This window comes from Poeciliopsis prolifica, unplaced genomic scaffold (genome assembly GCF_027474105.1).
Source record: "Poeciliopsis prolifica strain line A6 unplaced genomic scaffold, Auburn_PproV2 SCAFFOLD012, whole genome shotgun sequence".
Lineage (NCBI taxonomy): Eukaryota > Metazoa > Chordata > Actinopteri > Cyprinodontiformes > Poeciliidae > Poeciliopsis > Poeciliopsis prolifica.
Window position 1 is genome coordinate 6039524 of NW_026562387.1, and position 17345 is coordinate 6056868.

A 17345-nucleotide genomic window follows, 5' to 3' on the forward strand; every position below is an offset into this window, starting at 1 on the left:
TGTGTGTTTGTGGTGAGGCATCATCACATGCTCCTGTCCCTTAGGTTAGTGGATGAATGAAAGCTGTAAAGAGGAGTATGACAGCTGTGAAAGTCACAAGGGGAGTCCACCAGTGCTGTAAAGAAGGCAAAGTTTCCCTCCCTCTGGGTATGACCTGAGAGTGTGTGTGTGTGTATCTCTGTGTATCTGTATTTGTGGGTATGGTTATATCTCTGTTAGACCACACAATAGCAATAGTGTGTGTGTGTGTTTTACAGAGAGAGAGAGAGAAAAAAAGAAAACTCAAATCGTATATATATTTATTTATGCGATTCAGTTCGTTTCCGTCTCTGTTTGGGAGCGTGTGGCCCGTCCCGGAGCTAAACGCCGCACAGTGGGCCTATTGTTGAGACTATCGGCACTCTATCAGCACCTCACATCCCCGTTTTCCTCAACGGCATCTTTCATTGCGGGATCTCGCTCCTACCTTCGCCACCCACCCCTCCGCCCTGGGGCGCACACCTTGTGTACGTGTGTGAGACAGTGAGTTTGTATCCTCAGGACCTCACTTCAAAGACTGGTGGTTTCCGATGGGTCAAAGTTTGTGAAATGCTCAGGCGGATTTAAGATGGATAGATAGAGCGATGTGTGTGCGTCCGCGTGTGTGTTTGTGTGTTTCAACCTCAGCAGCACTGGAGGATCAGGAGATACAGAGATGACTTTGTGCTTTCCTGCCCAAATGTCGATTTCATGCCACCCTCGTTTTGTGGGGTTCTTTTCAAAGAAGCCAGTGATCAGCTGTGTGTCATGTGCTGTTAAATTTAGCCAAGAGTAGGAGTGTTTTTTTGGGTTTCTTATGGAGATCAAATGTTATTAACACCGCACTGAAGACACGGGGCACAAACGCACAAATCAGCAGCTGTCCCTCCGGGTCACCTTCGAGCAGGACTTTTATTCAGGAGAGCGCAATCTTACTATGACATTTGAACCTGATCAAAGTTCATCAATTCAGCTGATAAGTACTTTTTGTTTGTTTGTTTTTTTTCGCAGCTGCAATCTTCTGCAGAGTTTCAACTGATGTCAAAGGAGCTCATTTTAGGCCCCTTCTGGCCCTTCACTTTTTTCACAAGAAGGCCCACTGGGCATTGTGCTGCACAACCAGCCTGTAATTCATTTCATGGGATGCTGCCAGAGAATATAAAAGCATCCTTTAGCAGCGCGCTCAGCAAATTGGTAAATAGTTTGCCTTTAACCTTTTAGTGATCTGTTTGTCTTCTGCTTTTCCATGCCTGTCAAGGCTGAATGCTCACATCTGAATGTTGAAAGCTGTTAATCTACCCTCCAGAGTTTTAACATGCATTCTGGATGAATGAGGCCGATCAAAACCTGAATGGACGTTTCACAGCTCTACATTTGTTCTTGAAACAAGACAGAATTTGCTGTTGCTTCTTTTGTAGCTGACTGTAATTTTGGCATCGCTTCACATTACCTAAAAGTGGGGATGCTGGGCTGCAAAGTGATGAAATTATAGCAGGAAGGTTTAAGCTTGAACGTCCTCCCCATTCACATATTTCCAGCATCCTCTCACAGTCAAAACACATGCATGTTAGTTTTACGGTTTACTCTAAAATGACTGAAGGTGTGAAAATAACTTTTTGTCTCACATAGCACAGGTAGAGCACATATCTTAACCTTCTGGGCTTAAGGAAACTGGCAATTGCATTCTGTTTTCAAGATGATACGATGAACAATTAAGTTTCAATGATGATATTTTAATATTTGTAACACAGTGATGTGTATTAATACTACTATACAAGCACTGCCTGCTGCTACAGGCTTCCAGACCATCCATGACCCAAAGCAAAACTGAGCGGATGCCGAAATAAGTGACTGAGGCCATTTCTCAAAAAAAAATAGAATAACAATAATAGAGTCTGTATTCTCACTTCACCCCTGGCCTGATCCAGCAACTCTGGTGGAACATTTGTGTTTAACCAACACATTCGACATTTGATTACATTCCTCACAAGTCTCCATTTTTCTTCTCTTCCTTCCCTTTTTTCCTCCGGATGGTTTTTCTTACATTTCAGGAAATACAGATGTAACATGTGGGTTAAAGATGTTTCCAGTGTTGATGGGAATACCAGTGTTGTGAAATCAAGTCGAAAATGCAAGTGATTTCAGGAAAGTGTCCAGATCAGTTGACATTTGCCGTCTCCTCACATCTTCTAGGTTATAGGCCACTCTCATTTTTCTCGAGTGTCATACATGCAGTGTGTGTGTGTGTGTGTGTGTGTGTGTGATTGCCCTACGTAAACTATATAATTATGCGTCGATGAAAGCACCTCATTAACATGCACAGACAAAATAAGTTATAATATATGTATATGTTTGGTCCATGAATCTCATGAAAAGATTCAATTTGATGGCTGTTCTCCCATTCAGATAATGTATACCACTACTGTATGTAGTCATGACTACAGGCCAAACCATGTGGTTCTGCACTTTTTGTGAAAATAATGGTCACTTGCAGTTTCAATGGAGTTGAACACTGTAAAGTGGAATAGTTTGTGTTTTTAGTTGTTGTCTGTGGAACCGTTCCAAGATGATGGCGATGTCTGAGTCATATGATATGAGCAAAAGGTACAAAGAAGATCGCATGACACAGAGATAATAAGCAGAAGCTATTTCTCTTGAAGTTGTTCTTGGTTCACACAGCTCACTGGGGATGCTGCTGAAAAAAATCACAGAAAAAAAAAAGTTTATATCTGGGCTTTGAGCCAATATCTCAGATCATATTGGACATAAGAACAACATGATACAAGGTATTTTATTCAATTAGAAATCTGAGACAAATATGAAGATCTGATTATTGACATTATTTTGACCTGACAATAACAAATTTGTCTGGAATAGCTAACTTAAGGCAAAGTTTCAATGTGGTTTAAATCTGAGTCAATGGTGCGAAAAATATCGTACTGTGCTTAAACACGACGTGAACATTTTCAGGAAAAAAAAAAAAAAACTTATGATGAAAAATTCAGATTCACATCCAGAATACACAACCTGGTCAAACTTTTTGCCACGCATACTGTGAAAAGTTCTGCAAAGAACTTTTCTGTGGAGGGTTAACAACAACAACAACAACAACAAAAAGCAGCTTCCATTGATATCTACCAGTCAGGTAAGACGGGGGCTGAGTTTCAGCATGCATTGCAATAACAAGGTGTAAAGATAGGAAGGAGGTCAGGCAATTACTCATGATTAGACTGATTGATAAAGTGGAAACTGAGGAGTATAAAAGAAATAACTTTTGCATCTTGAATTAATCCCTGCGCCAAGAGAAACCAGTAATTCTGGAGGGAGAGAGGTTTACATTTAGATTATTGGAACTGCAGCGCGGCCCTAAATCATCCGCAGATGGTCTTATCCTCTCTGTTTGGAATCACGTCTTTTGTTTTTATGGTGGGAGCACGGCGCCAGGTCATTCCTCCCTGCACCGCATCCATGTGCTCATTATAAATAACTAGCTGGTTTGCACGCAGAAATAATAAACGGAAGGTGGGGGGACGGGGGTCATTAAGGGTAACCACTCATATTCAAAGTTAATGATATGAAACCTTGTTTATGTCCTATGAAATGTTTTTAATCATTGAGGAAATGAGATGTGTTACGAGAAGAGAGGACTTCGCATTAATTCCAGGTTTAAATTTGTCACCTCAAATTAAAACCAAGCTGTTACGATGAAGAAAGATGGCGACGTATGCAGATGAGCAGAAGAAATATGCAAATTGGGAATGCTGGTGCTGGTATTTTTCCCATGGAGGTCAAATTACAGGAAAAGGCCGAGGGCATCGAGCTTCTTCCCTCCACCCCCCTCACCCCCCTCACCCCACCACGCTGCCATCCTCTACGCTGATTTCAAATGCCATCCTCCCTGTGTTGTGCTCTCCATTTTTCCCCACATCTTTTCCAAAGCACAACTCCCCTGTCACTGGTTTTCAGCTGCAATTACTTTTAGTATCACTTCTCAGTGAGAAGTCAACTTCCCTGGAGCCTTCCTATCAGAACCTATTACAGCAGGGGTGCTGGCTAAAGTTAAGTGGCGTGACCTGTGGGGCGGATGGAGCGGGCAGGGGGGATGTAAATGTAGGGCTAATTTGCAGAACATTTGAATAGCAGGATGAGGATTGAGTGTTTTGTGAAGGGGGTGGGGGGAACAAAGGTGTTACAGAGGGGGCTCAAACGTGGGTCACAATGATGCAATAGTGAACGAGGGAGGACGTTGAAGAAGGGTCGGTTCACATAGACAGCAAAAAACGCTTCGCACCGCTACGACTGCAAATGTCCCCCCACTACGGCTGCAGGCCGGTTTTGCTGAACTCAGGCAGCCGAGCAGGTCTGTTCCGTTCCTCGCTTTTTCACCCTTCGTTCACCTCCTACACCTCTGGGCAGAATCCGTAACCCCATGAACAACTTCGTGACCACACAGGTTGGCATAAAAAAGAAGAAGAAGAAGCTGCAGCTGAGGTATGGCTGCAGAAGAAAGCGAAGGAACGACTCAGGCGGCTAATTCAAGAAGAAGCATCTGTGTGTGAGAGAAAGACAGAGAGAGTTCTTAGGTGCAGCCTTGTGCAATCTCTTTGCCCCGGGTCACACATATGTAGTTTTGCACCTACGTGCCGAGTCAGCCACCCATCTCTCTGATTGATGAGATGAGCGGTTGCATCTCTAAAAGCTCAGTACACCTGGGATCCTTATGCAACTCAAAAAGCTTTTTTTTAAAGAATAAAGATGAACATTAGAAGGAAACAAAAACAATATTATTCCTCTTTTACATGGATGAATACACCAAAACTTTCCTTTAAACTCTTGAAGAGAAGTCAAGCCATCAAACTCATGTCTGATTCTTTTTTTTAATTGCGATGATCCATCAGATCCATCAATTGGAAACACAGTTTATTAATCACAAAGGGACTTATAAGGAGCATTTATTTTCTGGCATCGTGTTCCAGTGTAGGAGGGAAGCAGATGTGTTCTCACAATCACAGATCAGTCTGGTTTTGTCCAAAGTTTTCTGAATTTCACAACTCTTTGCCAAGACCAGCATAGGTCATGCATTCAGACTAATAAATCACCTTGGATGCTAAAAGTCTAAGGAGCAATAAAGACTCCCCTTCCCCTGAACTCAGTGCTAAAAAACTTTGTCTTGTAAATACATAAATATTCACAATTCTCTTGAGAACTGCCTTTTATAAGGTCTAATTAAATGTATAGACTCTGTGCTTCCGAAGAACACATGTTCAGGTCAGGTCAATTTACTCCGTTGGAAATGGAGAAGACCTTTTTTTTCCCACTGACGTTCCCAGAATCTGGTGATGTCTTTGAGGAATTCATGGCTGGAGAAGGAGACAAAGAAGCAACTTTGTGATTTGTGGTGTGGAAATGTCAGGAAAAATAAGCTTTTTGACTTGGACTTAAAACCAGTCTTCCTTGAAGGACACTATCCTGAGCTTTCTCTGATTGTTGAATCGGGTCTTAATTTTTACCAAGCTGTTTGGTCGGGTTGGGATTATAAACTTTGTTTCTTACATAGGAAAGTGTAGGTTGTACTTACGAGATATGCGCGCGGATGCCATCCCAGTGTGCAGCACCCTCATCACCCTAACTAAATGTTACAACGTCCATCACTATATTTCACTATATATTACCCATCACACGCTTCATCACATGCCTCAACCCAAGTTTCTAAGCCGTGATAGGGAAAAAGATGGTGTAGATATCTCTAAAGCCCCAGAAGAGAATGCCATTGTTCACTGTACATGTTCTTCCTAAGGCCTTTGGAAACATTCCAGTTTTCAGAGCTCAAATGTTTTGTTTATATATTAAACCTCGCATTAAAACAAGATCCTTGCCTACAAACTATCCAGATTAATGTGAATGTCAAATGGCAATGTTTGACACGAACATTAAATGAACTAATTAACCACATAACAAAAGAAACCATAAGAAGGAGCTTAGTGAAAAAAGCATGTTTTGAAGAACACACGGACTCCTTCCCCGCTTCCTGTCTCTTTGTGCCCTTCTCTCCACCATCCTTGCTCAAGCACTCATATAATTACAGTCGACAATCAGATGCCATCTTTATGGGAGCATGGTAGAACTGTCACAACGTGTAAGAGCACGATAACGCGTGGTCGATAAGTCCTGTCAAAAGAGCTTATGACATGTTAACGCTCCCCTCACCACCAAGCGGTGTTGATTGTTCCACTGAATCAGTCAGCGAGAGACGGCGGGGCCCTGTTCCTAGCAGATGTCGTGGCTGATGCTTCTCCCCCAGCCGTACGTTGTTAATAAGAGTTAGGAAGGATGGTGGCGGCCGAGTGTTTGCATCGGCGTAGGTGGAGTGGGGGTGGTGCATCTTGTATTGTTAGTAAACTTATCTTGACAAAGGTGTTGGGAGACGATGACGAGGTGAAGGCTGAATGACACCAGGAAGAATCCCAATGTGTTTATCACGGTGTCATCGGCACATTGGGCTGCCCAGCTCTCCTTTAAAATGGATTTTTAGTCAATTGAGTGTTTGCTGTTCTTGCAATCCCGTGTCAAAGAATTTCCGCGAGACATTGTAACCTAAGAAACCTTTAAGACGTTTTTCATCCATGTGCCTCATTCAGCTTTTATTGCTAGAGGCAAATATTTCCAAAAGTGGGAATAAATTTTTGGAGAATTTCACAAAGTTTTTTTTTTTTTTTTTTTTTTTTTTTTACAATGCTAACGTGACTTCAGCACACCTCTTGCTTTTGTCATTTAGCGGTGATATCTTTAGAAGTAAATGAAAAATGTGAAATGAAAAAAAACTTTATGACAAACTTTGGATTCTTGATGCAGAAAAGAGTCGTGACACATACCCTTAAAGGTAAGATCTTGGTGACTCCTGTGTGCTGATGCACATGTGACTGTCTGAGTAGTTTCAGCTGACCGAAATCAACGTCTGAAACTGGTGACAACAGATTCCTCTCCCCTTGCTTTAAGCTTGATCATAACCCAATACACTTTAAGCCTTTAAATTTAAACGTTTGTGTCCTGATGATTTCATTGCGCCAAGTTTTATTGTCAAAAAACAGGGGAGCAAAATAACAGACTCACTTCCTTATTTCCTCTCTGACTTTTAGATCTTTTTCCTTCACGACAGACAATTTGGTAGCCTAACTGATGAAACAGAGTCACCGACCTCCTGGTGCTTTAAGAGTGGCTCCAAATAAAAACATAGTCTCACTGGGGAAACGCTCGCTCAAACTTTCACTATTAATGTGCAAACATATGAATGAGAGGGTCTTGCTCAGTGTTGAGTTATGAACGTGAATTAATTCAGTTTTAACATTGTCAGATGAATTTGTAGCTGGCTTTTGATAAAGGCGAACTGGCACAACACTGTCAGTTCCTTTTTCTTACAAATGGAAATGGAAGTGGCTTAGAGGGGAAAAGGGAAATTATTACCTTCTTCTCTTCTCATTCCTATTTTCCCCAGACTTGGCATTTGGCAACGTTTGTTGTTGTTGTTGTTGATGCTTTAACAACTGGTGACAGCTGCCGGGTACAGGAAGGCCAGTTTAGGACTGAGTCCGTTCCTTACCTGTCAGCTGGCAAATGGCAGCTAGAACTGATGACGTGTGGCAACAGGAGGAGTTTTCCTTATAAATGTTTTGTTGACAAGAAGAGATATAAACCAGTGACAACCTGAGCAATGCAAGATTATCCACTGACAACATAAATGTGCCACTGAGAAACTGGAATTCACTAATTCAAGGCAAAACTCTTGGTTCTAAAACAAACGTTTTATTTTTACTATCTTTTAGCCACATCATTGTTTGTTTCTGCTTAGGTCAGGTAGTTAAAAGTAACATGCGAAAACATGCTAACAAGTATCAAACGCCAACAAGTATGTGCAAAAGCCCAAACATTAAAGCTATCCCTCACTAATTTCTACCTATCCTGCTTTTCAACAATTTCCCTGAAAATTTTTCTTTACATTTTGGATAATCTCAAAGTTGCTTTTATAGTATTTTATGCCATCATTCTTAGTCTGTCAAGCGGTTTGATCTCACTGTGCTTCATGCTTTCAGCCATCTGATGGAATGCCTGTCGAAAATTATCATTTGTCAAAATAAATAAATAAATAACAATCATGCTAATCATATATTTTTGCTCCAGTCCAACTCTCATATTTTTCTTGCAACAGTTCCAACATAAAGTTATCAGGTATTCTGATGACCACTGCAGCGTATTGATCTCTTGCAGTCCACTCACAATTCATCGAGCTAAACTGCCCTTTATTTTGCTGTTGGCTTGGCTAACTTAGTGCTGCAGTGGTCAGGACTTGAAGGAGTTGACCCTCAAGTTTCTGCAGACGGCCCCTGCAGAGCGTTTTTCCCCCTTTTGCCTTTAGATGGTGGTGCGAAGGTCACCTTTCATTCATGCTTCTGTAGTGTTTTCCTGCTGTGGCCTCATGACTTTGTCTGGCTTTGACTTCAGTCAGACTCTTGTCAGTGAGGAACCCGACTGTGAATATACCACAAAGGCATTCTGGGACTGTGCCAACAGGGTGAGCAAGAAGAGGCAAGAGGAAATGTGTAAAAGTTTGAAGCTGACTGCACAAGAGAATCAAAGGGTCAACTCCAAATTATGAAATCAGAATTGACAGAAACTATTAACCACAGCAAATGTTTGGAGGGAGATTTTATCCAACAGATAAACACCAGGTACCATATAGATAAGATGCAGAAGAAAAATTATGATTAGGTCTTGTTTATCTCACTTTTTTTTTTAGGAAATTTAAAATGTGTGGCATGTATATCTTCAGTTTTCCTGTTTATTTTTTTACCATTATACACCTAGATATCAAATATTACCAAATATATAGCGTTGTTACGACCGAAGAAGACACAAGATAGGTCAAAAATAATTTTGAGGAGAGTAATGCATAAGTGTAATAAAAAAATAATGGTCAATTGTAAAGAAGAAAGACAGAATGCTCTTTTTTTAAAGGATATCATGAAACCATGCATTACGGTTGTGTGTCTTTGTTGCCACTGATGATTGTTGGAAATTGGCACCAGCTTTCTGAAAGGATCTACATGTAGACAATGGATAGATGATGAACTGAACATCATCCATTAATTTCTTATGAGTTTCAATATAATTCTGTAGCCCAACTCTGCTTATATTTCCTCATATAGCCTTCTCTTACCTACACAAGAAGGCTATTTTGTAACTGTGACTTCTAAAGGTGGGTGGTTTTGCTTTGGGGTGTCAGAGGAGGTGGGGGTGGGGTGGGGTGGGGTGGGGGGAGTTAATACAAATAGATGTCTTACTTGAGTTGTACTCAGAAACAAAGCAAAACCTCATTCTTCACATTGAAATAATACACTTCTGTATAACATAAAACATGCTTGAGGTTTTGTCGAAGCACTTTACATTTTTTATTTCATCACTGGGTTTGAATCGTTTGCACTACATTTGGTTCCACAGTGATATTTATGTCCATCCTGTTCTAAAGGATTGCTTTTAAACATTGTGGGTGTCCATAACATTAACCCTGCATGGTGTGAAGCTACTGCTTCGCCACACACAGGACTTGAAGCGGCTTGTCCGGATTTAACTCCTGTGGGTAAAACTTAATTCACACCTCTGTGGTGAGCAGTGCTGTCTGCTGGTGTGCTCGCTGGAAAGATAAATTCCAGAAGAATGTTAACATAACCGGGAGGACAAGGCCTTCTTTAATGGTTCGACCGCGGAAGAAACGGCCCCAACTAGTCACAAGGCTCGCTCAAATGACTTTGAGCTGTTTTTATCCTTCATATCTACTTTGTAACACTTTGCAACAAACACATAGCGAGGGATCCAACACAACTTCAATGAACAATGGCTCTGTCTTCTGGCTGGTTTATGCAAAACATCTTTTTTTTTTTTTTTTTTAAAGAATACCACAAGTACACACGGAGTAGTTGGCATAGGAGTCAGAGGTCAGGGGCTCTGTATGTATCTGATTTATTGGCACAGGATGAAAAATATGCTGACATCAGACAAAAAGAAAAAAAAAAACTCGCTTTGAGCAACAATTTTAATATGCAGAGCATGTAAGCAGGAAGGAAAGAAACAAAAACTGTTTCAACAGTGACCAGGAAAGCTTAAAAAAAAAACACTCCATCAGATTTGAATTTTTTAAAGACTAATCAGAAGGTATTGATAAGTTACTGCCCAAATTGTACCTCTCATCTTCTCTGCATTTCCATTTCTCATTACCTCCATGATGTAAATACACCAGTTCTCCCAGCATTGGCGGGATCAGGCCAGTTAATGGTGCTAATAGCAAGCATCCAGCCAGCAGCAGTCGGGCTTTAGGAGGAGCAGATCATTGTTCACTTGTCACGAAAAAGATCCCTCGGCCTCTGGGTGCTCTTTTGCTGTGTGGCCTCCGTCCTTTCGTCACACACTCCGCTTGCTCACTCGCTCGCTGCCTCTCTTCGTCCTTCTCTCTCCAGTAGCCCCCTGTGGGAGCGAGAGGGTGAAATGACACACAGTGGCTGACTGTCGCCCAGGGGCCCTCGGGTTCTGGCCTTGGCTGGCTCGATCTGTGTGGCAGCTGGTGAGCCCGCTGCCCTCTCCGTGGCCCGCAGCATCAACAGTGGTGGTAGTGGGACTGATTGGGGCCTCTCTCTGATCGCCGACTCTAGGGCTGACGTTTAACTGCTCGCTGCTGCCCACACAACTGGTGGCGAGGAAGTGGAACGGAGAGCAGGGATTGAAAAAATAATACAAAAAACAAACAGACACACATGCAAATGCACGCAGAGAAACTACGACGATGGGTTGGGGGAGAAGAAATGTGCTGAGAGATTTAATGAGGTAAAATTTCAAAAGTTAAAGAGTATGGGGTTGTGGTGTTTATAGGGTTACAACATTAATCCAGCAACCACAATCAAGCAAGAGCTGGGGACGTAATGCGCTGCCAGTCAGGTCCGCTCACCTACAATAACGGCAGCAGAAGACTCCTGGCTCAGATTACACAAAAACATTCACCAACAGAAAAGCTAGCAGCACTGCATTACATACAGTTTTCCCTTTAAAAACAAACAATGCCATATAAATACCTGAACTCTGATTAAGTCATTTCACTGCTCTGAGGAAAAACTAGAAGGGTTAAGACGCTTGAATCTTTATAAATAGTGTTTGCAAGACTGAGACATTGATTACTTATTAAAAACAGACATTGCTTTAGAACTCAACTATATTTCTTATCCTCAACAAAAAAAAAAAAAAAATCAGCAGGGACACATTGTTGAGACATAACTTGAATAAGAGAACATTGATATGGCGATGTGGCAAGATCCTTAATTTGATCCACGTTGTACTTTAGGAGATCTGTCGTCCAGAAGATTAGTACCGAGTAAGGCTGGGGGAGGAAGAAGATGATGATGATGTCAGGGCTCAGTGGTGTCTGCTGGTGTATAGTCTGTTCCTGAGCACAACTACTGGGGGTAGGTGGTGTCGGACCCCTGGGTGGTGCTGGATGTGGTCGAACCACCGTGCTACGTTCACATACTGCTCCTTCTCCTGGACGGCCAAGTCCAGCTGGAGACGGAGGGGGGATGACGAGAGAGAGAAGAGCGTTTTGAAAGCAGCATGAGAAGGATGAATATTCACAGATGCTGTGGATTGTTCATGTACAAATTAAACCTATGTATTTTCAATATAAGTTAGACATCATTAAGGTTCTTTTAATGATTTTTAATCCAATACACTGTATTTTTGATACATTTTATCAAAAATGTATCAAATGTTTTTAGAGATGTACTGATCATTTTTTAATTTATTTTACCTTTATGAGCCCAGAAGATGCCAGAGTAAGTGTCAAACCAGTTTTAATATAATCTTAAAAATGTTTTTTTTTACTTTTGCAAGTTTCTATTGGAAAAGCAAAACTGAGAAAACATTATAAAAAGAAAATATGAAAAAAAAAAAAAAAAACTACAACAGGTTCCACATGTTGGGTCACATCATCATGAAGCAGAGCTATATTTAAAGGCACAAGATGAGGTCTACACTTCAGAATTGCTGCATTTCTGCTCATGGTAAATTATACTATAAAATAGCAAAACGCAGTAAAAATGTTTAATTTTAAAAATTGACCAGAATGAGATAGCAAATAATAAAAGTTAATAAAATAGATCAGCAACAATTGGATGAAAAATGTTGAATTTCTACACAGGTGTCATCTTTCATCTCAGAAAGATGAAAGTCTGAATCATCTTTGGTGCCTCAACACAAATCTAATTAGGCCTTTGTTTGTTTTTCATTATGCTATTAAGTGAAATAGGCAAATCCCAGCCAAATACAAACATTCAGTCTGGAAGCCATGTAGCATCAGTCAGGTTTAATGTTTGTGCAAAGTTGTTTTTCTTGAATTGAACATCGGCACTGGCCGAGGTCAGGGGTTGAGCCAGCTGACCCGCTGTCCCCGAGGTTAAAAACCACCCTGACAGCGAATCAAAGTGACGCTCATCTGCCTGGTGGCGGGGGCCAAGCTTCCATCTCCGCCACAACCGCTGACATCTCTCAACATGTGATCCCTCCCTCCCCGAGTCGCGTTCTGCCGCTCCTGTTTCTGAACTCGCTTTTCTTTCATCCTGGAAGGCAGAACAAACTTACTTGTCCCTGGTCTGAGGCTAAAGCCATCACTTTATGCCACATCACTTAATCTGTTTGAAGGGAGCTGAAAATGTGTTTAGAATCCGGGTGTTCATTGCCAGCTTGTCCCCGATGCCCCTTGGCCATATGACTGGTTTAATTGTGTTATATGCGATGACAAATTGATAATTAGAGCTCTGGATTGACAAAAGTGAGAGACAAGATTAATTTAATATAGAAGAGAGAAGGAATGGATGCCTCACTTCTCACTATATGGCTATAAGAACTACAAGAGATAATCAATCAAACTTACTCATGAATATACAATTCGGCATCACGTTATAGAAACTAAAGCGGCCTAAAGTTGGCTGTAAAGTTCTGTGTTGTCACAAACAAAACATTTAGAATACATCAAAATCTTTATTAGCATTATATTAACAGAGTAAGCAAGAATTTATTTAAAGAAATAAAGCAAAGCATGCAAAAATATTCCTACACAAGAAACTTTTTTACATATCAGATTATTACGACAAAAACTTTGACACATTTTATTTGAATTGTATCTGACATACAATTCAAATAAAAGAGCAAAATAGATTGTTGTATTTTAGTTGCTGCAACATGCTGTAGCAGCAACTGAAAGCTAAAAGAAAAAAAGAAAGAGGAAAACTTACTATGATTGAGTGTATTCCATAGTACATAAGAATATCAGCTAAAGTTAACTGGTTCCCTGCCAGGTAGACTTTGTCTTGCATGTAGAGGTTGAGGTCCTGAAAGAGGAAATTTCCAAACAACATATGCAAATTAAGTCTCAAAATATGATAATTTATGCATTATGGTAAATATTTCTGTGTAAACACACTTGTCTTCACATGACAGATGAAAACATTCCATGAATCACTAATGAAGCTCCCCCCCTTATTTGACTTTTAGTCTTATCTTATTCCAAAATTCTGTTCCGGATATCATTATCAGCCTAATATGGTCTGCGACAGTTTTCTTTGTGCATAGCTGTCGTCATATTCTGTTTGAAACTGAGCTCCTTTAAACATGTAAATGTGCCGAAGCAGCAGGTTCATTACCCCTATATATGTGAGGGTGCATGAGATACATAGGAGTGCAGCTTTTGCATCTGCATGTCTGCGATGTGAATAGAAATCATTTGTAACCTGAGGGCCTCTGTCTCACGTCATGGCTGGAGACTTAGCGCAGATGCCCGACAAAACGAGCTGTTTGTGGGCTCCACGACAAAACGCCCGCGAATCCAGTGATGCCTTTTCAAACTCCGGTGGCCTTTTTGTGCGTTTCTCAGCCGTCGCCTGCGAATGCAAAGTCGCACGTGGAAGTGCTGGTCCCAGGGGACGGACTGGGGGGGTCTTTAGCGCTTGTACTTTACACAAAGGGAAGACTTTCCACGCACACTTACAGAAGCATCTTGGGGGCAAATGGATTTATTGTGCGGGAAGAGTGGGTGATGCCAAACAAGGCATGAAGACTGCAGACTTCCTCCCCTTCAAGAATCAGATCCTTGATTTCTTTGCCTACAGCCATGGAGCTAAAGCCCAGTCGTGCATCCAAGGAGGGGAGGCTCTCCGAGTAACCCCCACCGACACACGGAGCTCCAAGCTCAGTTCTCTCCTACCTTGACTGGGCATTTAACTTAACTGAATCAAAAGCTGTTTAGATAATGCACAAGTGTACAACTTTTAAGTCTAATCAATGAGAATTTCATCATTCATAATTTCAGTGCTACAATATTTCAAAAGGTTATGCTCTTTCATTAAACACAGATATTTAATATAATACTTCACAAACACTGCCAAATACTTAACGATGCTGTTAATGCATTACATTTAATATTTTTGGATCGATCTTTTCCTTCATACCTTACTACTCATATAAAGGCCAAACATCTGTTACCTTAATACTCCAAAAAAAATGGACAGAGTTGTTTACCTTGTTTGTTTCTTTGTTTTTTTAATTGATTTTGGGACATTTTAAATTGATTTTTAATCATATTAATTAAGAACCCATTTTTTGGCACACCCAAAAGGGGCGAACAAACTTGCTCATGCTGGTGCTTTTGATGGTATAAAGACAGGAGCTTGCATATCCAGTTACTTGAATACTGCTGGAGTTCAGGGATCATAAAAGAAATGACAGTCATCTGCAGCAACAAATTACCAAGTAAAGCTAAGTGGTTTAAGGTGGAGTGCCCAGATTAGTTACTACGTTGCTACCTTCGAACAGAGTGCACTTCTCAAAAGGTTTAGCAGATGTTAGATGTTTACTTAAAAAGCTACTTGAGCCTCTGAAAGTATGAATTTCTTATTTACATCCCCGGGAGTGGGAGTTTAAGAGATCCTGCTGTTGTCACTTTTGCATCTCTGAATAATTTAATGGGAGACGACTGAAGCGCTTGAAAGAAGGGAGTTAAGGATGCAGCTGAAGCAGCAGGACAGGACAGGGGGGCCAGCGGCACCAGCGCCGAGCCGCTCAGGGCGACTTCCTCCTGTAAGTGGCGCCATTAAAATATTTAAAGGCCTGTCCAGATAACATGCTGCAACACAGCATGACTCCTCAGCCATGCCACAACAGTGTGTCACGCTGCGAGGAGCGCACGCACACATACACACGCAGAGACTTCACCCTGACAGGACGGTGCCAAGAGGCGCCCAGCGTCCAGCGCAAGAGTGGCTGATGATCCGTTTCATGCTGACTGGCGTCAGGCACATTAAAGCGCTTTTCTCTGTCGTGCGGGGCCGTGTCACTTAAGGGGCCATATATCAGCTTTTATGCCTGTCGCTTGTCCCTTAATGAGACAAACAGACACAGGCGTATTGATCGAGCAGAGAAAAGGTTCAATATGTGTTGATGAGGAGCTGTTGAGAAATGTAACAGCACTATTTTTATTGGAAAAAATAAATGAACATATTAAAAATAAGCAGCTTTATGATCTGTGAAAAATATATTTGGACCTTATAGAGGGAAGATAAAGTTTTTCTTTATGACTTTTTACCTTCAGGATGCTCTTGGTGTCCTCTATGTGGCTGTCAAGTTTGGTCACCCTATACTCCAGCCACTGCTGCACCACCGCCCTGCCTTCTGCACCGTCACCCAGCAGCTCTGGGCGGTTGGCCTCTTTTACCAGGTGACAGGCAATGGTCACCAGTCCCACCAGTGAGGGAGCGTTATTATTCTGTAACACAGGCACCTGAAGGGGGAGGTGTGAAAAAGGGAGGGGCAGCAAGATGTCAACAACTGGGTTTCAGCAAAACTGGGTTCTTGCAGAAGCCTCATGACGAAATGATAGACTCTTTTAAACATCCGATTTCCCATACTCTCAATTCTGTTTATTTAGTCTGTGTTAAAATTGTATATACAGAATCTCATTATGGATTTATGACAGAAACTGCAGCAGTGATCATCAAGTTAAATATGGACTCTACAAAAACCAGATTGCAAGGAAGAGAATGGGTGATGCAACACTTGCGGAAGAGGCAATGAAGACTGAAGATACAAATATTTTCTATAATGGATATTTTTCACTCCTGTGTCCATCACCAGCAGTGGGAGTAAACACCCACTTTAAATGGCTCCGAGTTCACATCGGTACACAGCTGACTCCACCGCTCTTACACAGAGCATGCTGCTCCTTTCATAGAGACTCAATGTTGAAATCGGAAAATCAGGTTTACATGCCGAAATAACATAATTCTAACGAACTAAATGTAATAATATATACTAATGCTATGAGAACAAAAGCTAGCAACAGAAGCTATCTCCTATTCAAAACACATGTTTAGCTTGTTAGCATTTCTTTGACCGACAACGTGCAGCTGTTTGAACGCACCTATTCAATTAAATACCAATTCGCCTCCATTACAGGGTGGGCAAAAAAATAACCGACATATTACCTTTTTATCTCCCTGTGTGCTATACTTGTTCGGCTTTTTAAGGCCCAAGTATTTTTCCAGAGATGCTAACTCCCGTAACGCCATGTTTCTGAGTGTGGAGAAGCAGCGGAGGAAAGCGACCGATGGGATTGGATGACAAGCTTAACTCCCGCCTCCACAAAGTTTGACGTATGGGCAGTGTAACCAATCAAAACGTTCAAGATGCTTTCGCGTCTCTTTCATTTTATTGCATCAGTGAATTTAACAAACGTAAAATGTTATTTTTAACTCACCAGTTTTCAATTTTTGTATATATATAAAAAATTAATAGTTTTTTTTAATGTAAGGGAAGAATAAATAGGGAGTGACGTACCAGATAAATAATATTTTTTACGTGCATATATTTTATATAAATTCTGACGATTACTAAGATTCATTATTATTTTATCCGTATTTCAATTAGTAACATACTAACTTGGGGTTTATAAAATACACAAACATATTGCATTTGTTTATGGAACAAATACAAAAAGTTCATTAGCAGTGTGTTCTGGACTCAACACTGTTATGCCTTATTATAGCATTGTAAAAATTCTTGCTGATGATGTGCACAAACTGACAGTGGGGCGTCTGAAGTTTCATTTCTCAATGCTGCTGCTCAGTTTAGCTGTTCTGTAAGCCTCTCTGGTTCTTCTCTGAATCCTTTGGCATTACACCGGATATGTTTGGATCTATTCTATGCGTTTATTTCCCCATATTGAAATATCACTTGTCAGTCAA

General features: G+C 41.1%; 1 protein-coding gene across 1 annotated transcript; it reads right to left on the minus strand.

Moving 5' to 3' along the window:
* Positions 1-10005: 10005 nt before the first annotated feature.
* eef1e1 (eukaryotic translation elongation factor 1 epsilon 1) lies at positions 10006-16698 on the minus strand. Its single transcript, XM_055037438.1, has 4 exons — positions 16587-16698; positions 15689-15883; positions 13344-13439; positions 10006-11613 (listed from the first exon to the last, which is right to left on the minus strand). Exons 1-4 carry the CDS (start codon positions 16668-16670, stop codon positions 11470-11472), a joined length of 519 nt encoding a protein of 172 aa, XP_054893413.1. The 5' UTR covers positions 16671-16698; the 3' UTR covers positions 10006-11469.
* Between the last annotated feature and the right edge of the window lie 647 nt (positions 16699-17345).